Below are 25507 nucleotides of genomic sequence, written 5' to 3' on the forward strand. Positions count from 1 at the left end.
CATGAAGACAGGGGTGGAGGAGTGGCTGAGTGGGGGTGCAGGGACACACAGAGACAAGGAGGAGGGGTGGCTGAGTGGGGGTGCAGGGACACAGAGGGACAGAGGCAGATGTGCTTTACTGAATGGGAGAGGCTAGGGATCAGTCTCTGCATGAGGGAGGCTCCCCAACTCTAACAACTCCTCTCCACCCTGCCCCCCCCCAAAAAAAAAACAAACCCTGTTCCGTACTGCTCCTACTGTCACCCAACAACCCTCCAGGTTCACTCTCAGGCTCCTTCCCAGGAATTATTTGCTTCTCCCTCAGCTCCTCTGTTACCTCTGACCCCCAGAAGCCTTTGCAATGTTTCTGAGGGGTGCAGGACATACATTTCTTTATTGTAGTTTAAATGAGTTATTACTTAAGGTTCTGTATTAATATGCCTAGTAAGGAATCTATTTGTCAAAAAAAATTCCTGAATCTTTTTTGCTACTGACATACCCACTGACAGGTATTTTGAAATAAATTACCAAAATAATTGAAAATGGTGTGACCATATGGTGTTATTTGGACAAATAAAATAGGCAGAATTTTAAAATATTGTGCACAGAATTTTTAATTTTTTTTTTTTTTAAACACAGAATCCCCCTAGGAGTAGTTAATTGACACAATTAACTTGAGTTTACATGATTGCAAATATTTGTTCCTGGTCCCATAGCTGGGAACAAATGCGTGTATCCTGGAAAAGCATTTGTGGAGTATTTAGATCATGTACAATTCTATTAGCTTGAGTCACCTGTCAATTAACTCACATTACAAGAAGACCAACAACTCTAGCCTAGGAAAAGCCCAACAGCAGTCAAGAGACTTTCAGGAAACAAGAAATATTCTCACCTTGAAACAATAGTAGTTAATCTCCATTCATCAAGTGTATGCTTGCTTTTTGCTTTGGAGCCAGCATGGGATTCAAATGATGCTAGGCTCACATGAACATGGATGGAAAGAGCTACTGACTATAGATATAAGTGAAAACATTTCTGCTTGATAATACTGTTCACCTTAATAATGGCAACAGTTTAATCTGATAACTAAAACTGCACACAGAGTAATAATTGTACTCTATGTAGTATGTACAGTACTGTGGTTTACGTTAAGTAGAGAGACTGTTCTTACCTTTCTGGATCAGTATTTACTCCAATAACTGGTTTAAATCTGTCGAAGACTTTACTAGCTGCCAGCAACATTGTGCCATCACCTAAAGAAAAACAGCATGAAGAACAGCTGATTATTTTTACTTAAGAATTTAAGTATTCCAAACTAAACTGACAGGTTTTAGAGTAGCAACCGTGTTAGTCTGTATCCACAAAAAGAAAAGGAGTACTTGTGGCATCTTAGAGACTAACAAATTTATTTGAGCATAAGTTTTTGTGAGCTACAGCTCACTTCATCGGATGCATTCAGTGTCGTATATAGACATTAACATTGCAATCACATTTGTAATGTTGCTAGACAGTAGGTTAAATAGGTTGCACAAAAATAAAACAGTGAATTGTTATTCTGCACTGAAAACATTTGTCTGACCTTCAAATTAAATGTTGGATACTACCAAGATATTAAATGAATTCAGAATTGCAGTGAAAATCCAAAAGATTTATAAGCAGCACAATGGAGCAGCAATGAAAGCACCACTTATCTGAGGCTTGGACAACACATTTTGCATTGGCAAATCTTAGATTAGCATCTGGAGGTTTTTATACATTAACAAAAACTGAAATTTTAAGAAAAGCCAAACTTCTTTGGCTACCTTTTCTAAGAAAAAGGGGCTGTTAATTATTTTTTTATCAGAACTACAACCAATACAAGAAGGGAATAAGGTACATCTGTAATACAACTCTTAACATCCATCATGCACTTCAGAAATAGCATTTGGGTTTTAGTTCTGCCTCAACTGTACGTGATGTTCTCTTTTTTAAATTACGACTTCCAGTTGTTTATTATCCAACAAAGGACATAGATGTTTCCCTAATAACAGGGCTTTAAAAATCAACTACTCAGTCAAGTAGGAATCTTTTCCAAGTAAGTACCATCAACTTCTTTAAATTTTAAGCTCTCATTTGAAAATACATATTAAATTTCTAGCCCTCACGTTTGCAAAGAGGATCTCCAAACGTGAGCAAGTGTGAACTAATATAGACCCAAGAATACACTGCAAACAGCTCCAGTATCTCTCCTGATAATTATAGTTTTGCCAACAAAGTAAAAACTGAACATAATTCCATCAGTTTTCACTGTTGCTATTCAGAATTGTGTAGGCAGCTTTGAAACGGACAAGAATCAGGTCAATTTCTCTGTTGCTACTTTAGAAAGCAATAAGCAGTAGCACAGGTGGGTAGTGGAGATATCACTGGGAGGAACACCAAAAGTCAGAGGTTAAGGGAAGGAGAAAAAATAACAGACATTCCCTCAAAAGCAGCAACTTGGAAAGAAGTAGAGCAGCAGAGACCAGAGCTCCCTTGCAGCAGCAAATACATTTTGTATGGATGAAGAAGAAGAGGAGACTGTTCTTCCCAACTTGCAGGAGAGGGGATTTGGAGGTCTCTGAATTTGTCGAACACCTACTATCCTAACGATGTTAGGCTAACACTAACGATGAAACCCACAAGCACCATCTAGGGACAACTGCCTGGAAAGAATCCCAACAGCTAGCAGGGTATTTGTTTTGCACTGGGATCCCCCTCTTTATGATCAGTCTTTGAACTAGTAGGTTTAGTCTTATGGCTATTATTTTAGTTCAATGATCAAGCTAACTGGATGAATGAGAGTGTGAGCAAGAGATTTGGTTGGGGGGGGGAAGCGAAAGTAGCAGGAGAAAAATAAATTGCTCATCTTTACTAACACAGACACCTAAGTATGACAGGGTCTCCAGCAGAACATACTGTTTGCTTTTTACACAAGCTGAGCATTTATTCAATTCTACAATTTACATATTTCATGCTGTATCACAAACTTCCCCAAAGCCACTAAGCATGTGTGTTCACTTACTAAAAATCTTAAAATTAAAGCAAGAGTAAAAAGACAATAAATGGGCCAAGCCATTCAATAATGCCAAATTAATCATAGCAGATATACTTCCAATACAATAGGTATACTTTCTTATGAGTATAAAGCATTTTAATTCTTCATACTGCTTCAAACGTATCTACTAAAATTTACTTAAATCCAAGACACCTTTCCCCAGGCACTAGTTAATACCTCCTGCTGATATAACAGCATCTGCCCATTGAACTGTGTCTTCATCATATTCTCGGCGTTTAACAAGACGGACCTCGATCTGCTCATTCCTAAAAGATACAGAGATAGTTTGACAAGGAACCACACAGCATACTAATTAAAGCTTTCAGGGGAATATGAAGGGCAGTTTTTAAGTTACAATTATATTTAGTTTATGAATATTGTTGGTCAATGTACTCTGACATGATCTACATAATATGAACTAGTACTACACAGTTAATGAGAGTTAGCTATTATCCTGGGGGAGTAAGTATAAAATACTTAAGACTTAAAATGCCTTGTGTATGAAAAGCTAGTTATACAACATTTTAATTAAATCAGTTTTGCGAAAGGTATTTCACTAAGTTGTTCCACTGTTGTACACAATCACTAACATTTATGTCATTTGTTCGCTCTAGCCAGAAACTTCATGCACTATATACACTTGGTCTAACCAGAAATCACAACATTCTTTACTCAAACTCTTCATTAAAAAAACCCTCACTTCAACCTTCATTTTTAAAAGAGATTATCTGCATTTACCGCAATTTGACTTCTGATCAACCAATGTGCTGTACATTTGAAGTGTTATCATCAGTCTTATTTACTTTACAACTCCTGGGGCAAGGCTGCACTATACACTGTACACCTGCGATCTATTTACATCATAATCTCAGTCTAATTACTCCATATGGAGTAATAGATCAAGTTAATAAAGAATCTAAAGAAACAGATTGCATGGGTAGAGCGGGGATGGGACAACATGCTATAGACCTGGTAGGAATGGTCTTCGAAAACATGTAACCAGGCAGCCAGCCAGTCATCATCACCAGCGCAGATAGCTGGAGTGAGTAAGGGTTTGTGATACAGGATGCTAATTCTTGTAAAATAATCCAGTATAGACCTTGAAAACAGACATTCCCAGACTTCAGGAACATTTTGTCACCCCAGATACATTTAGTGAAAAATTATTTTAGTCTGTCACAAACCAAACTTCTCCAGACCATCACTAATCTGTATGCTCTTACCGTAAACTGTCTACAACATGCTCCACATTTTTTGTATGAATATGATGTCGCTCCAGTAGTCCACTGTAGTTAGATCCCTTCAATGCAAGCTGTAGAAGACAAAGTGACTTTGAAGCAGCCAACCATTATAAAGAATGCTATTAGATAAAGTAAACAGAAAATGAACACATGCTGACTTAAAGTACTAGTTTAAGACTAACAAACCAGAATGCATTTGAGAATTAGGAGTACGATTATCAGTTAAATCTGAAGAGAGTTAAATTGAATATTGTGCTATAAAACCTGTCCGCAGAACAGGAGGAAAGGGCAAAAAAAAAGAATGAAACTCTGAAACAATCCTGCTCTGTACAGCTGATAATTATATTATTTTTGGCATGGCTAGCCAAAAGGAGACAATATTCTTCAAGCTATGTTTGAGATAAGAACAAAGTTGCCTAACACAGTCATAAACAACATTCCCTCCAGTATAAAAACGTACAGTCTTAAAAAACAGCTTTTGAAATTTGTCCCTGGGACCCATAACAGATTTTCTAAACAATCTGTACCAAATACAAGATAAAGTAAATAGTTAACCGTTGCATTCTAACATCACTCTCTCCTTCAAAAGCAGCTAAGGGATTTATTAAGGAGCATCTCTTTTCAGTATGCTTTGAAGAACAGTTCAGATATTTAACACTACAGAGGAATACACCCAGCTGCAAGAAAGGGTGGTCTTGTGATGAAGAATGAGGATTCAAGACATCCAAGTTCAATTCCCAGCTTTGTCAAAGACTTCCCATGTGATCTTGGTGTGACGCTCTGTACCTCAGGGGAACACCCTGCACCCACATGTTCATCCTTATAATATAACTGTGTGGTATCCAATGCAAAGTTTGTCATGTTGGGTGTCTTCGGAAGACTCATGATGCACTGAGCATTGTTGTTATAGTAATGTTACAGGTTGTAATTTCATGTATATAGTTATGAGCCTGAAAATGTGTCCTTCTGGCTTAAAACAAGCCAAGGCAAAACTCTCCAGGAGTAGAGGGGCAGTTCACACCTCATCAGGGCATGTATGGGACAAACCCAGCCCAGCCTCACAGGAATAAAGGACACTGACCTAGGCAGCAACAAAGGATCTGTTGGACTCTCGAGTGAGTCCCTTCCCTTGGTCAGCTTGGGACTACAATGAGGTAATGCTCACCCACTCTGAAGGCCTGGGGGGGGAGGAGAGGGGGGCACAAAGCCAAGAGGGAAGAAAGAACATGATAAAAGGAAGACACGTTTGCCATGCTCTCTCTTCCACCTCTGTAATAAATGAAGGGGTGGGTAGCTCCCTTTTATGGGCACCCAGCCAGTCAGTTAGCTATAAAACCCCTGATAGTAGATGTTCTCTACTTGCTTTACCTGTAAAGGGTTAACAAGTCCACAAGTAAAGGGAAGTGAGTGGGCACCTGACCAAAAGAGCCAATGGGAGGATTAGAACTTTTTAAAACTGGAAAAAGACTCCCTTTGTTTATGTGTTGTGGTTCTCCAAGGAAGAGAGGAACAGGGCAACAGTTATGCTGTGAAGCTTTAAAACTGGTATGAAAAGCCATCAGATCATACCTGGAGATTGCTTATCTGAAACCCCCCATATGTAAGTAAATCAGAGAATGTCTAGGAAGACGCAATTAGAGTTATGTCTTATTGGCTTATGGACTCCTCTGTACTAATCCCCAAATGCTTTTGTTTTGCTTGTAACCTTTAAGATAAACCTCAAGAGAGCTATCTTAAAGCTTAATTTTTGTAAATGGGTTTTTTAAGATCTAGCAAAACGCGTAAGTTTTAGATGTATTTTTTTCTTTTTGTTTTTAATAAAATTTACCTTTTTTAAGAACAAGAATGTATTTGGGTCCCCCCCCCCCAAGAGGTTTGTGCATGTTGTTTAATTAGCTGGTGGCAACAGCTGATTTCCTTTGTTTTCTTTCTCAGCTCTTCCCCAGACGGGGCGTGAAAGGGCTTGGGGTTACCCCACAGGGAGGAATTCCCAAGTGCGCCTTCCTTGGTCTCAAGGGGGTTTTTTTGCACTTGGGTGGTGGCAGCATCTACCCATCCAAGGTCAGAGAAAAACTGTGACCTTGGGAGTTTAGTACCTGCCTGGAGTGGCCAGTATTAACTTTTAGAATCCTTGCGGGCCCCCACCTTCTGCACTCAAAGTGTCAGAGCGGGGAATCAGTCCTGACAACCTCTATCTAGCACCAGCAACAAGTGACTGAAGCACTGATCAAAGGGGAGAGCCTGGCTGAAGGGCAACCAGCCAGCCTGTGGTGAGAAGCATCTAAGTTTGTAAGGGCACTGAAAGTATTAAGAACAACTTAGAATGAGTTTTGTTTTTATTTAATTTGACCAGATCTGACTTGTTGTGCTTTGACTTATAATCTCTTAAAATCTGTCTTTTGTAATTAATAAGTTTGTTTATTCTACCTGAAACAGCGCGCTCGGTTTGAAGCGCATCAGAGACTCCCCTTGGGATAACAAGCCCGGTGCATATCAATTTCTTTGTTAAACTGACAAACTCATATAAGCTGGCAGCGTCCAGTGGGCATAACTGGACACTACAGGACGGAGGATCCTAGGGTTGTGTCTGGGACCGGAGATATGGGCTAGTGTCATTCGGCTGCACAATCCAAGCAGCGGCTGGCCAAAAGTGCTCACTCGCGTAGCCGGGAGCAGCTTACATGCTAGCAGCTGTGTGTGAACAGCCCGGGAGTGGGGATTCTCACAGAAGAACAGGGTAAGGCTGGCTCCCAGAGTTGAGGATTGGAATGACCTAGCAGATCACCGGTCCAGATGACATCAGGGGAATGTCACACTTGGGCAAATCAGTCATTTTTTCTCAGTTTTTCCAACTGTAAAATAAGTATACCACAATTTTTCCCTTCACCCTTTATCTTATTTCTTTAGACTGCATGGTCTTTGTGGTAGGGCCTGTCACTGCGTGTTTGTGCAGTCTCTAGCACAATGGGATGCAAAAATCCAGACTGGTGCCTCTAGGCTCTATCATAAAAATTAATAGTAATTTCTGTCAAGACCCAATATGGTGCCAGTCATTCACTGTCTCCCTACACATTTGATGGCTACAGAACTCAACATACACTTCACCGTGTGGTATGCTATTCCTTACCTCCCCTATGAAAGGGCATCTGAAGACCCACTGCATAGTTAAGGCAGCCAATTACTACAGAATGTAATATTTTATAAGTGCAAAAGTGTCTTAAATAGCGATTTGGTGGCATTACTCTAAATAATTACCTTTTTGTCTAAAAATTAATTAAGCGGAAACTGGTATTGTGACATGTACACTTGTGATCTATTTACGTCACAATCTCAGTCTAATTACTCCATACAGTTTAACAGCTCAAGTCAATAAAGAATCTAAAGAAACAGGAAGCTAGTCCAAGTATCTAAAGATTTTGCAACACACCCTAAAGGGCATTGAATAGGTGTCTTCAGACATTATACAAAAGCTATTCTCAATAAAACCCACATGAAATAAAATAAATAGAAGGGGATACAATACAGGAATAGGACTTTTCCCTTTAAAAAAGAAAATTACATAATCCGCTAGCTGTGATTTGGACAGCTGGACTTCCTTCCCCAAGGACAAAGAATTTCCTTTGTGTCTGCATTAATCTGCCATGCAGCCTTCTGAGCTAGGAAACCAAGACCTGATTTTATTTACATCTTCTTGGGGAGTTTGTCCTCATGATCCTGGAAAGCAAAATAAGGCTCAGATATTGCTCCAAAACTATTTCAAGTGGCTAGTGATTTCCCTGCCCCCAAGGAAGCTGGTCTTATTGGCTTCTCTTCACAACAGAGGCCCCTTCTGGGCCTCTTTAGGGTACTGGGGTTCAAGGATGGACTCTCCTGAGGTTCTACCACCTTCCACTGTATGGGATTTACAGTAGGCCAGAAGGGTCTGTGTTTCTCCTGGAAGACCTGTTACAGAGGCGGTAAAAGGGGAGGAAGCTGAGCCTGAAAGCCCTTTACAACACCCTTGCATTTGCAGTGTTTGCGCTGTGTCCTGTACCCTCCATCCACGACCCAAGAGAAGGCAAAGACTGCTAAGCTATGCAGTCAGGGGCACTGACTGCTGGTGTGGGTTCCAGAGAATTCCATGATTTTCCATCTGAAGCACTGGCCTTCCAGCATTGCTTCCCAAGGGGACAAGGAGCTTCTCACCCTGAAACCAACTATTCCAATCCTGCCTCCTTTCCTGTTCAGGGGAAGGCAGCTGATGTGACCTCACCCAGACTGGGCTAAGAGGGTGGGAGGGACTACATGTTGCCCACAGTGCCATTGGAGCTCTCTAACCAGATGAGGGTGAAGCAGAACACACAGACCTTCCCTTTTGTCTTTGGCTTTCTCAAACCAGCTCTCTCCATGAAGCCTGCTGTCTCCAGCTGTTGCAAACACCTCAAAGGGGAAGCAGAGCTGAGGGGACAATCTTCCCAAAAGGTAATCGCAGCCCTGAGACACAGTTGGAAGTCAGACAAACATATTGAGCCAAATGGTTAATCAAAAATTTGAAATAAGTTTGGAATTTCCCTCAGAAAAGCTCTGCAGTTGGGAAATCTCTCTGTCCCTGCAGAGGCAGATTAAACTGGAGAGAACTTTAGAGGCCAGGGCATTTCCAAGCTGCCAGATCTACTTCTGCCCCCAAGCTGCAAAAAGCAAGCTAAAGTACCCACCCATTACAACTGATTTATGTATCTTAGTACAATGGAGAGCACGTTAGGGGCTGGGTGAAGGTATATGCCAACAGTTCTATCAAATGTATTTTGTTAGTAGAAGTATTAGTGCTTTTTAAAAGTAGGAATTGGTGTCAGAGGAAATGAATTTCACACATATTACAGGAAAAAATAAGACTGTGTGCCAGTCTACAACATAACACTAGTGAAACAGCACAGAAACTAGGATGAAGCTCAACAATACTAATATAAAGTACCACTGCCTTGCATTAAGCTTTTCTGTACCTTCTTAGAGGTATAGCTCAAAGAATAGCATTGCACTAAAAATTCTTTAATTTTTAAAAAGTATTTGGTTAAGACTATTTCATAGGTTCAAGCTTGGAGCATGTACATATTTGCTCTTTACTAGGCAACTTCAGTGCACACAAACATGAACCAAAATGTTCTATAAATGTATTTTGTTTTAAAAACCCAGAGAAAGTCTTGTCAGTTAAAACCTGAGTTTAACCTGCATTCTCTCTCTTCTACAGGAGCTGGTAATTTCAAACACTTTGATGCAAAAGAAAACCTTGAATTTAGGTCATTAGGAAAAATGAAGGAATATTTTGCCCATCTGGCATTATTAGACAGCTTAACCAGAATAACCAGTATTTATACTGCAATGAAAGACATGCAAATAAAGTTTAACACAAGGGTGGAGGGGGTCCCAGAGCTGAGGCTCCAGCCATAGCCCAATGTCTACACAGTAATTTTTAGCCCCGGAGCCTAAGCCCTGCGAACCCGAGTTAGCTGCCACAGGACAACTATAGGCATGCTGAGAGTCTTTTATCCCTGTATAGACATATCCTGAGTGACCTGTATTGAGGAACTTCATGTGATCAAGTATTGGGATCAGATTTCCGAGTAACAGCCGTGTTAGTCTGTATTCGCAAAAAGAAAAGGAGTACTTGTGGCACCTTAGAGACTAACCAATTTATTTGAGCATGAGCTTTCGTGAGCTACAGCTCACTTCATCGGATGCATACCGTGGAAACTGCAGCAGACTTTATATATACACAGAGAATATGAAACAATTACCTCCTCCCACCCCACTGTCCTGCTGGGATGTACTTCATTGTTACTGGTGCCTCCAAGTCTGTGGGAATACAGATGTCTAGGGAAAAACCCCTCAAACTGATAAAAAAGTGTCTATAGAAGTCTGGTATAAACAAGACTGGGTGATTTATAAAGGGTGCCTATGATTTAATTATGTTCCATGATTGGTAATTAATCGTGGGAAAGCAATTTTCCCTCCAAAAGGGAGGTGTTTTGTCTCACACCATATGAAAATAAAATTCAGGAAGTGCAAACTGCTGGCTTCCCACCAGTTACAGAAGAGAGACAGAGGCCAGCTCTTTACCTTACATCAAGGTTGGTAATATATCTGTAATATACTTATTCTTTTCTGTGCTCTCTCTAGTGCAATACTAACCTCAGCTTGTCAAACAACAGGCTTGAGTGGAAACTTTAAGCACAAATGTGCTTACTCAATTTAAGGTGGGAGGGATAGCTCAGTGGTTTGAGCATTGGCCTGCTAAACCCAGGGTTGTGAGTTCAATCCTTGAGGGGGCCATTTGGGATCTGGGGCAAAAATTGGGGATTGGTCCTGCTTTGAGCAGGGGGTTGGACTAGATGACCTCCTGAGGTCCCTTCCAACCCTCATATTCTATGTCTAAGCATAAGGAGGAAGAAATGTGCTTTTAGACAAAGCAAGACTGGGAGTCTTGAGATCTCTATTCCAGTCACAGCTTTGCCATGAACCTCCCAAGAACTTGGGCAAATCACTTGCTCTGACTGACAATGTGCACAAAGTTAAGAAGGTGGTGGGGGAATTAAAAGGCATGTTGGAAATATGTACTCTTATTAGTAGGCTGTATCATCCAGGGTAACACATTATCTTCATGCTGTCCTAAAGCTCTCCTTTGGGGAAGCAAAAAGGGCTGATGCCTGAACACATTTTTTTCTGGCTGTTTTTGTCTGACTAATAAATTCTTTTAAATAATTAGCAGAAAGTGAGACTCCTGACAGGATGTACAAGATGACAGAGCTGGATGTGAATAACCTCAAGGGAAAAAAATCCTGATGGAAAGCTAACAGCTGGAAAATATAAAGGCTGACTACTCGCCGACTGCCCTACTTCCTAACAGAAAGGGGAACCAAGCAATTGGTGACAGAAGTAAGCCGTTAAAATACAGAAGCAGTTACTGTACATGGAGCCCGTATATTGTGATATAAATAGAAGTTTTTTTAAACTGAAGAGCAATAAAAATATGTTAATGTTAAAGATACTGACGAGCTAATGTTACCTGTAATCAGTGTTACTGTAAAATAGAAACATTTAGAAAAGAAAATAGAGCTTTATCTTCTGAAAAGTTCTACTCACTATTCTTGCTAGATCAAATATGTTTCCATTGTATTGCAATTAATATTGCTGGGTACAAGAGCCTATTTCAATCACTAATTATTTTGATAGGCCAATAGAGTGCAAGAATTTTTATTCCTTTTCCAGAACAATCAAACAGTCTGGTGAATGAGGTTTTGAACTAATGCTTCTCTGAGTACTTGTATTACTTGCCGATGAGAACTTTTAAAGTAATAATGGTCTTATTTTAGATAGACCTGTTAAAACAGGAATGCTAAATATCTTAACACTTAGATAATGCAGTGAAGATAAGGATTTCTAATATACCTAGGCAGAATATACAAGTTCTATTTAAAGCCTTTTAATTATTTTCGGTACACAATATTCAATTAAGGCTGTTGGGTCAGATTATTCCTTGCAGGTCAGAGAAACTAACCTATGAAGTTTCTGCTGATTCTTCTGACCAGTATTTAGGTCTCCAGGCCTTACCTTTAGTACAGTAACTCCTCGCTTAACATTGTAGTTATGTTCCTGAAAAATTCTACTTTAAGCGAAACCAAGTTAAACAAATCCAATTTCCCCATGAGAATTAATGTAAATGGGGAGGGAGGGGGGTTAGGTTCCAGGGAAATTTTTTTCGCCAGACAAAAGACTATACACACATATACACACACACAGTATAAGTTTTAAACAAACAATTTAATACTGTACACAACAATGATTGTGAAGCTTGGTTGAGGTGGTGAAGTCAGGGAGTGGGAGAGGGTGGGATATTTCCCAGGGAATGCCTTACTGCTAAATGATGAACTGCACTCGGCTGAGCCCTCAAGGGTTAACACATTGTTAACGTAGCCTCACACTCTACAAGGCAGCACAATGGAGGGAGAGGAGACAGCATGGCAGAGAGAGACAGAGACACACGTCCTGTGAGAGAGAGAGGCACAACAGATGGTACTATGGGAATGAATCAGGGTTGTGTAATAAAGAAGGCTGTTGTCTGCAGCGCCTCTGCATCATTTGTTGCAAAACTTGGAAAGTAAAGAAGGAGAAGATGGCAGGAAGAGAAACTCTCCCCCTAATGGTTTAGGGAGTTTACTGCCCTCCTGGAGAATTGGTTTCTATTCCTGTCTCTGCCACAGGGTTTTTATGTGAAGCTGGATATGACATGTAAACAAACATTTTCACAGCAGGCCTCTGTGTATTCCTCATTTTCTGGTTACCGAACATGAAACACTTGGGGTCTGATGCAGAAAATGCTAAGTGCTGAACTGCAACTAAGATCAATGCAAGCTCTGCTCTGAATATATGAAGTGGTGTAAAATACTAAGTACTCCGAAAAATCAGCTCCTAGGCTTGTCAAATCAGGCAACCAAAATTAGTTGACACTTCTTTGTAAAATGGGGCACAGCAATACCACCTCCTAGGAGTGTTCTGAAGGTAAATTCGTCAGTGTTTGTAAAGAACAAAAACTACAAAAGAGCACTGTAGAAAAATAAATGAAAAAAAATTTAATCATGTAGAACGATAACGACCCTCACCTCTGGTCCTGTCCTCCCAGTCCATGTTCTTCTTTCCACTGCACCTGCCCTTTCCCATCCCTGCTGCTATCCCTCCCAGCTGCTGATCCACACCCCCATCTCTTGTCCCTTTCCCCTCACACCTCTACATTAGATTCAGGATGCCTCCTTCTCAATGCCTGGGCACCAGCTCCATGACCAATGAGAACACTGAAAAATCTGTCTGCTCTCAATTCCAGTACTGGCACCACAATGGTCCCCAAATGTTGAGAGAAGGTACGGGGAAAGCCCCTGCAGCCCTGGGCTGGAGCATGCTCAGTAACTCTGAGGTGATGGCACATGTGGTCTGTCATGTGGGAGCTCTGAGGGAATGGTACAGTCACAATTTAGCAGCTGAACCAACAAACCTATGAACATGTGCAAACAGACTTTTCAGAGGCTTATAACTTGGCCAAATCTGAGCAATTCTCCCACAGGAATACTAAGAAGCACATCCTGCCACAAACACCGCCACCCCCTTGCCAAATATCAAGTCCCTTCTCCAAAGCATAGGCACTAAAGCTTTTCAGTGAAACAGACGTAAGATTTGTAAAATAGGTAAAGTATTTTTCCTTAATCTTATTCTCAGAAATGGGCGAACCATTTTATCTGAAACTTTCCAAGAACATTCAGCCAGAGTCAGACCTGACATTGAAAATTTCAGCCCAAACAATTTAAATTTGGCAGTTATAAGTAACTGAAAACACGGTCTTACAATGGTAAACGTCAGGCAAACTTAACGACATATGTTGCTACCTGAACCACCTATAATTAACGTTAAGATTTTGTAATGGGTATTTTTAGTAAAAGTCACAGGCAGGTCGTGGGCAATAAACAATAAATCATGGAAGCCTGAGCCCCACCGCCGCCCAGGGCTGACAGTCTGAGCCCAAGCCCTGCCGGGGCTGAAGTCATGGAGGTCACTTAAAATCATGGAATCCGTGATCAACTTGTAGCCTTACCTATAATACATACATGTACATGGTGGTGGGAGGAGAAGAGGTTGTTTTTGTTATCTTAGTACTTAGTGTTACCAGCACTTAGGCATCAAGAAATAAAAATAAGCTATTTACAGGATCCACAGTGCACTGCCACCTTTAACGACACAAGCAGAAAGATATCTAAACAGTTCTTCCTCTAGATTTTGATTGTCTTTAAAATCATACCAGCTAAAATCCTAGGCCTTTTAAGTACCAATGAAGTCATGTTCTGTCCTCTTCCTTACACACTGAATTTTCTTTCAAATATGAAAAAAGCAACGGTTGAACTCTGTCACCAGGGCACACTGAACCAACATATTGCTAAGGAGATAATTCAAGTTGATCTAATTCTATTCTGATTTTGCAGTTCAGAACAAAAAGAGAAAGTTTTTTTATCAAGTAACTGTCTCAAAGATGGCTTCTATTAGAAAGCATACTTAGAAAGTATTTTAAGTCTGTAAAAACTGGCCAATTCTTGGTAACAAGTTTAAAAACGTAAGGACATATTGGATTCTACAACCTGGGTAATCTGTGGATTTCATTAAATCCAAAAAGATCATTCAATCCAGATCAGATATTATATTTTAAATCCATGTCTTTACAGGAAAATTAAAGTACTGCATAGATATATAGATAGATATATATTTTAAAAAAGCTAGCAGAGACTTCAGGTACTAAACTTGGAAATTCTTCATAAATGATAACACTTGAGTGCTGGAACATACTAACAACTGAATGTTTTGGGTCTATCAAGGTGAACAGTACAAAGACAAGAGTAAAGACCAGAATGTTCAAATGCTTGGCTGTTCAAATGGGCTGAATACTGCACATAATAGAATATTTACAATATCATACTGAAATAATATTATAAATAAAAACTAAGGTTCACAGAGAACCTGTAGGCACGCACAAAGAGCTGGCTGATCACTGTACTAGATTTCAGCCTTGTTCCAGAAGTGTACAGCATCTTCATTACAAGGAGCTTAAAGACCTATTGAGCAGCTGGAAGTGAGCCAGCCTAGGTGCTTCTAGTATGTGCCGCTGGTATATAAGAGGAAGAGAAGAAATCAGCAAGAGGAGCATCTAAAGGAAAAGGAAACATGACCATCAGTCAACATATCCAAGGGAGAGGGAGAAGGAAACATACAAAGAGTAAGGAAAGCGAAATGGGGAAAGGGACCAGATAGAGAAGTAGAACACATGGAAGGGGGAGATGGAGAAGAGTGAACAAACTTATTAATGCAATAAATACATCCTCTTTGAAAAAAGTTCATCATTTTCGACATAAGCAATTGTAATAACTTTCACAGGGATGTTATGATTGCAATTGTAACACTATGAAAAACACAAGAACTCTTGCTCTAACAGCCAAAAATATCTGATGGCTTATGCTCAAATATGAGAATGGCTAACTGCTTGCTGGGATCAGTGGGTAATTTGAGCTTCCTCTGAATCAATCATGGGACACCAATGAAGACAGAATATCGTGGTGGGCAAACTTTTTGGCCTGAGGGCCACATCGAGGAATAGAAATTGTATGACAGGCCATGAATGCCCACAAAATAGGGGTTGGGTGTGGGAGGAGGTGCGGCCTCTGGGGTGCAGCTGGGGATGAGAGGTTTGGGGTGCAGGAGGGTGCTCCAGGCTGGGATCGAAGGGTTTGGAGAGCGGGGGGAATCAAGCCCGGGGCAGGGGGTTGGGGCGTGGGGAGAGGCTCACGGGGTGCAGGCTCCGAGCGACACTTACCTCAAGCGGCTCCCGGAAGCAGTGACATGTCTCTTCTCTGGCTTGTATGCGGAGGAGTGGCCAGGCGGCTCTGCACGCTGCCCCATCCGCAGGCACCGCCCCTGAATCTCCCATTGGAGCACGTAGGAGCCAGAGCGGGGCCATGCCGTGGCTTCTAGGAGCTACGTGGTACAGCCCCCACCCGGAACCTGGGCCAGAGCGGGGCCGAGCCGCGTGGTGCGGCCACCAACCCGGCCAGAGCGGGGCCAAGCCGTGTGGTCCGGCCCCCAACCCAGCGCCCCGGCTGAAGCAGGTCTAAGCCACGCGGTGCAGCTCACAGGCCAGCTTAAAATGGCCCGCGGTCCATAGTCTGCCCACTCCTGGACTAGATGGACCAACAATCTGGTCCACTGATAGTTGGCATTTATTTAGCACTTTTCAGAGGACCTCAAAACAATTAACTGATCCTCAGAGAACCCATGTAAGGCAGGCATCATTTATCCCCTATTTCACAGACACAGAAGTAATTTACTCAAGGTTACACTACTGGTTGGAGTAAAGAAATTAGGTTTTGATTAAGTCCTGCGCTTTAGCTACAAAACTATTCTTTTCTTTGACAGTTACTGATGTAAATCTTTCCTAATGTCTCATTGCCAGAAACGCCTGTAGCTAGTCAACAAAATTAAGCCAGGCAAAGCCTTTTACATAATGCTCTTACTGAGCAAATCTTAAGAGATTAACTTCTTAAGAAAAATGTTACAAGTCAAATACAAAAATTATGAAGGTCCTGTAAAAAGGTTTTGCACTTGTAAAAAAAATATGCAGTAGTTTTATTAATTACAGCAAAACAATCCCAGGTAGACCAAGATTAGTCCTAATTTTTACATGTTATGTCCCAAGAGCGGTCATCAGGCTGGCTGTTTTAATTCTTTCTAAACACTGAATCAAAGCAATTTTTTTTCCTAAAAAGGACAAAAATTATTAAAATGTAATATTTTAACATTTTGCTAATTCTTTACTGCCTTCCCAACTTATCTTAAATTATTAAAGTGCATGTTTTATGCTTCTTTCTTTAGTTTCCTAATTGTTATAATTTTAGATTTTACATAGTTTTTCACTACGAAATTTCATGTCAAGAATTGAATTTGATATTAAAATTTCCATAAGTCAAGAAAGCTGAAATGTTCCACCAAGGTACACTCCATCAGGATTTGCGGTTTGAAGTCATTAGGAATTGTGTTCCAGTGTTACTTGATAATTTTAGCAAGTGTATAAAAAAAACTTCACTATAACTGTAAAGTATTAAAAGGCTAAATAAAATTATTTCTAACACAAACAATTTTGGTTTTAATTTACAAAGATTTTATGCCATTAAGTTTAATGAAAATGTTATTTTAACCACTTGTGCTGCAGACACTTATGCACATGCTTAAAGTTAAGCATGAGTAGTCCAAATGAAGACAACAGGACTATTCATGCAACTAAAATTACACACCTGCTTAAGTGGTTGCAGAATCAGGACCTTAATCTTCAATATTTTTCTCTATAGCACTTTTGTAAAATTTGAGTAAGATAGTCTACCACTGTGGCTTTTAAAAAGAGGCCAGCATTTATAATTTAGTTCATTATGAATGCTGATCTAGAGTTGCAGCAGCACAAATTTTCATATCAATTTTGCTAAGCTTTGAAGTGATTAGTATTGCTCCATTCTGATTTTTAAAAGATGGCATTATGGTAAGTTTACAGCTCTGGATGCAAAGATTTTGGTAGTTAGTGGGAAATGGGAATAACTCTTCAAACAATCTTAAAGTCTATAACGGCTACAGTTGCCTCTTTCCAGAAAGAATTCCAGTATTGCCCTATTATTAACTTAAATTTCTAGCCAGAAGCTGTTTGTAAGAAAGGAAAGTTACTGAACAAGAATGTGTCTCAGGAATCCAAGCATATTGCATTTATCTGCACTCTCTTGAGTGCCTGTTTTGGTGTCATGAGCCACCAGGATCCATCTAGAATGCAATTGTTAGAGCGACCCACACATAGTAGAACCTCAGAATTATGAACATCAGTGTTATGAACTGACCGGTCAACCACATACCTCATTTGGAACCAGAAGTACACAATCAGGCAGCGTGGGAGGGTGGGTGTGTGAAGCAGCAAATACTATATACTACAGCACAGTACTGTGTTAAAGGTAAACTACTAAAAAAAAAAAAAAAGGGAAATTTAAAAGAAGATTTGACAAGGTAAGGAAACTGTTCCTGTGCTTGTTTCATTTAAATTAAAATGGTCAAAAGTACCACTTTTCTTCTGCATAATAAAGTTTCAAAGCTGTATTAAGTCAATGTCCAGTAGTAAACTTTTGAAAGAACCATAACGTTTTGTTCAGTTACAAACATTTCAGAGTTACTAACAACCTCTATTCCCACGGTGTTTGTAATTCTGAGGTTCTACTGTACTCTCTTTAAGGCTGTGTACACACACTACTATTTATATCATTATAAGTTATGTCACTCAGGGGTGTGAATAAGCCCGAGTGAAATAAGTTACACCAACCTAAGCGCCAGTGTGAACAGTGCTATACTGCCACTCGTGGGGGCTGGAGTAATCAGTCAACAGGAGAGCCCTCTCCCATCAGCTTAGAGCATCTGCACAAGCAGCGAGCGCTACAGGGCATAGCTGCATCAATGCAGCTGCTCTGCTGTAAGCTGTGCGTGTAGCCGTAATCTTAGACCCAAATATCTGGTGCAAGCATATGAGCGACTGCAGTACTAATCACCTGCAGTTCCTTTCCAAAGAAAACTACCATCTGATGACTGAAGAAGCAGAGTGAGGATTTGCATAGGCTTGGGGAACTCAAGTGACAGGCAGGTAGCCTTTTCTTCTCCAGTGTGAATTGTTCAAGTGGATCTCCACTCTTGGCGGTGACCACAGAAAGCACATGAAGAGCATTTAAAGACTGAAGGACTGTACTTCCAAAGAGGATTAGACTTCACTTCTAAATCAAGAAAGCAGTGTTAAGTGAGGGATAACTGTAGTTCCTCACAAAAGCTTTAAGAACTTTATTCACAATCTGATGAAGAGGCGTACACATGCATAGAGCCCTGATAGCCAAAAGCTTCTGTTTATAACTGAACCACAAGGCTGCATTTGTACTTCTTAGGTGAGTTAACACGCCTGCCAGGTATTTGGTATAGTCTCAGGAAGCCATCAGCAAAGCCAAACAGTAATACCTTGTATTGGTAACAAGTTTATTTGAGCATAAGCTTTTGTGAGCTACAGCTCACTTCATCGGATGCATCCAATGAAGTGAGCTGTAGCTCACGAAAGCTTATGCTCAAATAAATTTGTTAGTCTCTAAGGTGCCACAAATACTCTTTTTCTTTTGCGGATACAGACTAACACGGCTGCTATTCTGAAACCTTGTATTGGTAGTAATCATTCTCTATTCATTATCTGAGGTACTTCCTGTGTGAAACTTTACTTAAAGAGGACTGTCAGGTAAACAACCCTGAACCAGTTCTTTGAACTCAGTAAGAGATAGCAGCAGCAATTGTGCCATTTGAACCTCAGAATGAATTTGCTCAGATTTCTTTAGTCCAATAGAGAGACAGACCTTTTATCTTTAAAATTAGAAGAACTTGGAGTAAGTATTTCCCTTATACTGGTGCAAGAATTTAGTTTCTCCTACTTTGTTTAGAAAAGAAACTTTCACCTCAGCATTTTCTCATGGAAGTAGGATAGGAAACTATACAAATGAAACAAAAATCAAATACTTTTATTTCCATTTTCAACACCCAATTCAAATGAATTCAACTACATACAGAAAGAAAAAGCAAAAGATTGTCCCTGAAAAGGTGGATTTAATCAGATCTACTTCAGGGTTCTGGGCTCATCATCAAAATAATTATCCATTAGCAGATGCTGCAGGCAGGCAGAGCCAAAGAACACTGTCTTTCTTGGAAGCACCTGCAATGTTCTCCTGACTGTGATTGGAGGGACTACCGATGCCCCGAGATACTGAAGACTGCCCCACTGATATTAATGAGAGTTGAATGATTAAATCCCATGGAATGCTTTGAAAAGCATACATGGTTCTAAAAAAACCTACTAATGCCGAGAAAGAGTTTGTTACTACTTTGTATACAGATACCACAGTTTATACATTCCCTGCAACGGAGCCCCTAGACAATACACACTGTTCTTGAATATTGGATAAAACTGATACCAAGTTTATAATTAGACACAATGAAGAGCTAGAACAGGAAGCCTAAAATCTAGTGTCTTTATTTTTGCTCATTCATGTCAAACCCTTACTTATCTCAATGAATGCTTTTCTTCCTGAGATGACAGGAAAATGGATTAAGGGCAAGCTGACAACCATAATTTCCTCAGGTTGCGAAGTCACCTTCCATAGAAGCAATGAAATTCGCATACATATGTCCAACATGCAGTTAAATCCTCTCAAGCAAGTGCTTTCTGGAGATATTTACTTCATGTAAGACATACTCAGTAAGGAGCAAAAAATCATCTTGAGTACATTTTTAAGACCACCATCACAATACAGTGAAAGTGATTAATTCCATTGTTCAAGATGAAGGAAAAGTAGAATGGTAAAAATGTAGAAGATTTCTCCTTTTTACAACCATTTGGGTTTTAAAGGGATAGTTACAGGAATGTAAATGCTTGAATAAACAGTTAAGTACAGAACATATGGGGAGGTCATGCAAACAAACGTATAAGGATATCAGCCTATTACTGCAATGACAGCTGGAAAAAATTTGATACAAGTAGTTTGTCAACAAATACACAAGTGAACCCATCCATGTACAGGGCTTCGTGTGGCATCACAGCAGCAAGGCACAGTAGGGGAGGCTGGAATGGGCATGTGCCCTTTTTTGGGGGATGCTATTTTTTTTTTTTGAACAAATGATAAAGAAGACTTGAAAGGTTTTTTTCCTGAACTTTTTTCGTATGTGTTTAATTTACATTAGAAATTCAGGTCCCATCTAGCTTTAAAGACTGATAACTGGAGGACTAGTGAAATGATGACAAAGGCCAAGAAAGTAAAAGCTGAACAATGACAGGAAAAAATTTTAGTAACACTGTTTAAAAATTTTGTTTAAAAGCATTTAACTTTAATGTTTAATCAATGGACAAAGAAAAATTAAATATTCAGGGGGAAATTTTCAAAAGTGACTTACGCTCTTCAGTCCTATTGACTTTCAGTGGCACTCAGGCACTTTCAAAAACTATTTGCCACATAAGTTAAGGCAAGGAATCACAAAAAAAACCCATCCTAAGTGATCCCCAATATTACCTCCAGCAAAAGGGAAGGCCAGACTTGACTTTCCCGATATTTCTAATGTAACATGCAAGCAGGAGAACACACTATGCAGGACTCCTTTAAACAGTTTTTTGTGGCTATGTCATTTCTCCCTCTGAAGTCAGAATCACTTATTACTGGCGTAATACAGTTTTCATTTTCTAAAGTGTTATGATGAAGGAATACTTTTAGTTTTTCTTGGCAGTTTTCTGTGACAAGGGGTAGAAAGCAAGCAATGGGAAACTGAAAGACAAGGTATGCTGTATTTTTGCCCTGGATCCCGCAAGGACTTATGCACTGACTTCGGTGGGACTGCTCACAGTGTATAGTGATTTAGAGTGCTCCATTCTGATTTTTAAAAGATGGTATTATGGTAAGTTTTCAGTTCTAGATTCAAAGATTTTCACAGTTAGTGGGAAATGTTAAGCATGTACTTAAGTCATTGCAAGATTGGTCTCTGTGTTTAAACCAGTTCAATTTAAAGCTGTTCAATTCTCCAGTGCAAATGAAGCCTTGGAGACCAAAAAGGTAAAGAAAACTAACCCAAAACAGAGGCTTTACTTCTATTTATGGAGCAAGGCGCTTTTATATTCATCCCACTTGTTAAGGAAGTAGGAAAGCAATACAGTTGTAACAGTTAATTACTTTATATTTTCAAAATGCACTACAGAGGCTATGGCTACACTAGAAACTCTCTAGTGTAGCTGCTCTAAGCCGATGGGGGGTGTGAGGGTGTTAATTACTCGAGCCCCTTTGAGCAGCGGTAGCTGTGTCAGCAGGAGAAGCTCTCCCACTGGCATAGCATACCCACACCGGCACATAAATCGACATAAATTACATTGCTCAAGGAGGTGGCTAATTCACACCCCTGAGTGACAATGTAGGTCAACATAAGCTGTAGTGTACCCATAACCAAAGTTCTTTCTCGAACATCAGCAGTGACTCTTGAAATGCTAACATTAACATGTGTTTTTTCACACCCCTGAGCAAGAAAGTTGCCGCGCTGTAAAGTGGCAGTGTAGACAAGGCCTAAGACCAAAGCTGTATCAGCTAATATCCAACATCTCCCATGTAACGTCTGCACTCCAGCCTACAGTGTCACTAAGAAGTTAGGACAGCCCAAGCTTGATAGGGAGTTCAAACACATAATAAATGGGAAGCGAGCACCTAGTTCAACGCATATGCTCATGAATGAACTAGGCAGGCCAACACCTAGAATACTAGGGATTAGGAATCACTGTATGATGGAGCTGGCCCCAATAATCTCAAACTTTAAGAACAAGTGCACAAAGACTGTACTGTGTGCCTGGCTGTGTGGCTGCTGCCAGCAAATGTTTCTACCTTGACATACTATCTCCCTTTCTGTTACTTTGGTGAATAATCCATAAAGGATTTTCCTAGCTGGTATTGAGCAATGATGGTCAGTTCAATTGTATTCAACTTCCTACTATCAGGATACTTTCACATAGTCTAGATTTTGCTGAAAGAGGCTTTATATAATTTGTTTTCATTAAACCAATTAGTAACACTGGTGTTTAAATCTAAACTGGTCACCTAACATATTTGTAACCCAAGCTTTGCAGCCCTGTGCTAACATCTGAAAACAGTGTGTGAAACTGCATGGTTGTTTGTAGTGTTGTTGTAGCCTAGTTGGTCCCAGGAAATAAGATAGATAAGGTGAGTAAGGTAGCAACTTGTATTGGACCAAGTTCTGTTGGTGAAACAGGCAAGTTTTTGGAGTAGCAGCCATGTTAGTCTGCTTAGCTGTCTTAGTCTGTATTCGCAAAAAGGAGTACTTGTGGCACCTTAGAGACTGACCAATTTATTTGAGCATAAGCTTTCATGAACTACAGCTCACTATGCATCCGATCAAGTGAGCTGCAGCTCACGAAAGCTTATGCTCAAATAAATTGATTAGTCTCTAAGGTGCCACAAGTACTCCTTTTCTTTAGGCAAGTTTTTGAGCTTCACAGAGATAGAAAGCCTGCCTCTTTCACAAACAGAATTTGGTCAAATAAAAGATATTACCTCATCCACCTTGTTTCTCTCAAACTGAATGGTAACAGTGCACCTCCTTACCCCCACCTGTGGGGCTGGAGCCAAGGCAATGTTGTTGAAAGTTTATTTAGTGTTAAGGATCTCACATTTATTTGACTCTAGGTGCCTATAGACCTGCCTGTGCTTCCTGAAAAGTGAGCTTTATCAGGGGCTAATCTGGCCTGTTTCCCTGAACGGGTGAAGCTGGAGCAGGTGGCAGCGGCTGAGATTACCCTAGGTGGGCATCCTGCCCGCTGAGGACCGTAGGGGCGAGGGTACCCGCCTGGCTGGGGGTAATGAGCTGTGCCGCACTCACCAGCTGTTTGAGATCTTCCTCCGAGAGCCCCGCGTAGCGGTAGCGCTGCTGCTCGAACTCGTATCTGGTGGTCTTGGCCACCACCACGACCCGGGAGGGGCGGAACCCCCCGCCACAAGCGAGCCGCGCGCTCCCCGCGCTCCTCCCCCGCCGCTGATCCAGCCACGACAGGGCGAACCCAGAAGAGTTCTGCGGGCCCAGCGCGAAGGGTCCGGGTCCAGGTCCAGGCGAGCCTGAGCGCTCTTGCTGGAGGAGCCCCTGGGGCGGGAACCCGGCGGCGGCGAAGGAGGGGAGCAAGGACTCGGCCCGGCTCAGCCGGCTGCACGTGAGGAGGCGCCGCTGAAGCCCGCCGGGCAGCGGCAGCCCGGCCAGGAGAGACGAAGCCGCAGGCGCTGCTTGGTATTTCAGCAGGGAGCGCAGGGCGGCCGCCCGGCTGGCTGCGCAGCGGCAGCCGCACAGGAAGCCCGGGTAGCAGGTCATAGCCCGGGCTTCACTACCCCCGGACCCGTAATGGCCGGGAGCCCACCCCTGGCCGCTCCAACCGCGCAGCTCTTCGAGGGGGGCGGAGACAGATCCGGCAAACCAGAGCCCGCCGCCTCCTAAGCGCTAAACACACATGGTACGTGCGCGCCAGCCTAGAGACCCAGCTCACGGAACAGACAGCGCACGCGCCCAACACAAGGGCTAGGACAGAGAGACATACTCACCCACCAAAACATACTATGGACTGCGCATGCGCCCGACTCAATCAAACCAATAGGGGGAAACTTTTCCCGGCTGCTGACAGGACGAACAGCGCATTTCAACCAATCAGGAAGAAAAGAACGCCAAACCGAGGAAGGGCGGGAGGAAAAGGCCGTGGGGTGCTTATCTACGTCAACCCCTACAGATTGTCTCTCCGTCCTGTTGGGATTACTGAGGGGTGCGCATGCGCTTCCCCCTCCTGGCACCAGCCTGTCCTGAAGCCCAGCGAGCCTGGGAGGGGTCAAGAGATAGCGATTGGATTCGAACTGAGAAGTTGGGTGCGCGAGCTGGAGAGTGACTGCCATCACAGAGCCAGTTAGAACTGGCTCGGAGGGGGCGGGGCGCCCCTCCTGAGGGGAGTTGTTGACTGGAGGCAGGGAACGCTGGGCTGTCAAACTGCCACCTGTCCAGGGCAGCCTCCCTGTCTGCGAGACATGAGGCAGAGTACACAGAGAGCACCGTGTCACCCCAGCATCGTGCTACGGGCGGGCTCTGACTAGCACTAGCTAAAAACCTATATATGTGTGTGTATATATATATATATATACACACCCCCTCTGATGAATCCCCTGCACACCCCATGGTGCCCCCCATGCCACAAACCCCCATGCCCACCCCACCTTGCCATACTGCATCACAACCCCCCCCCCCGTATCCCCAGTGAAACCTTGCTGTGCGCTGTGACACCCACCCCTTGAGTACCTTGGGCCGCCGACTGCTACGCCACGACCCCAATTGTGTACCGTAAACTGCCCGTAAATTGCCCTGAGGGCCATGATCCCTGCTGTGCCCCAGGCTGCCCCTGACCTGTGCCAGGACCTCCCTACTGTGCTCTTGGCTGAACATGCTCTCCCCCCACCCAGGTCTTGACACATCTCATCTCCCCACAAAACCCAGACTGACCCCCCCCCATCTTGCCACAACCCCATTGGCAAAGCCCAGACTGACCCCCCTCCCCAGGTCTTGCCACACGCACAACCCCGTCCACAAAGCCCAGGCTGCCTCCCCTGGCCTGTGCCATAACCACAGGCAGCTCAGCATCTACCGGCAGCCCCACCGATCAGCTCCTTCCCATCCCTCCCAGCACCTTCCATCTGCTGCAGATCAGCTGTTTAGCAGCTTGTGGGAGGAGTGAGGGCAGGGTGTGCTCAAGAGAGGGGGCAGAATGGGGTGGAGTGGGGGCAGGGCCTGGAGTGGGGCAGGGGATTGAGCTCCCCCCCACTAACTCATAAAGACACTGCCTATGGCCACACAGCCCTGCTGTGCTCCAGTCAGCCCTCCTCTCCCCCCGGGCCATGCAACAATCCCCCTCCTACTGTGCCCCAGTTACATCCCCTGGGGCTGTGCCACAATCCTACCCTGCTGTGCCCCAGTCTGCCCTCCCACCCCGCACTGTGCCCCAGGCTACCCCTGTTACACACACAATTTAGGGCTCTCA

General features: G+C 42.3%; 1 protein-coding gene across 4 annotated transcripts in view; it reads right to left on the reverse strand.

Moving 5' to 3' along the window:
• Window positions 1-24104, reverse strand: part of NADK2 (NAD kinase 2, mitochondrial) — a 63686-nt gene extending 39582 nt beyond the window's left edge. For 2 of the 4 annotated variants that reach the window (XM_084628467.1, XM_084628468.1), the window contains exons 1-4: window positions 23326-23973; window positions 4276-4364; window positions 3230-3318; window positions 1151-1232 (exon numbers count right to left, since the gene is read on the reverse strand). In XM_084628467.1, the coding sequence (XP_084484593.1) occupies window positions 1151-1232; window positions 3230-3318; window positions 4276-4364; window positions 23326-23805 (740 nt within the window). In that variant the 5' untranslated portion in view covers window positions 23806-23973. Of the gene's footprint in view, window positions 1-1150; window positions 1233-3229; window positions 3319-4275; window positions 4365-8639; window positions 8835-23325; window positions 23974-24032 lie in introns of those variants that run through there. The other 2 variants (XM_084628470.1, XM_084628469.1) reach the window with 2 other exon arrangements.
• Between the last annotated feature and the right edge of the window lie 1403 nt (window positions 24105-25507).

The sequence above is a fragment of the Lepidochelys olivacea genome, assembly GCF_965140295.1.
Source record: "Lepidochelys olivacea isolate rLepOli2 genome assembly, chromosome: 5".
NCBI lineage: Eukaryota > Metazoa > Chordata > Testudines > Cheloniidae > Lepidochelys > Lepidochelys olivacea.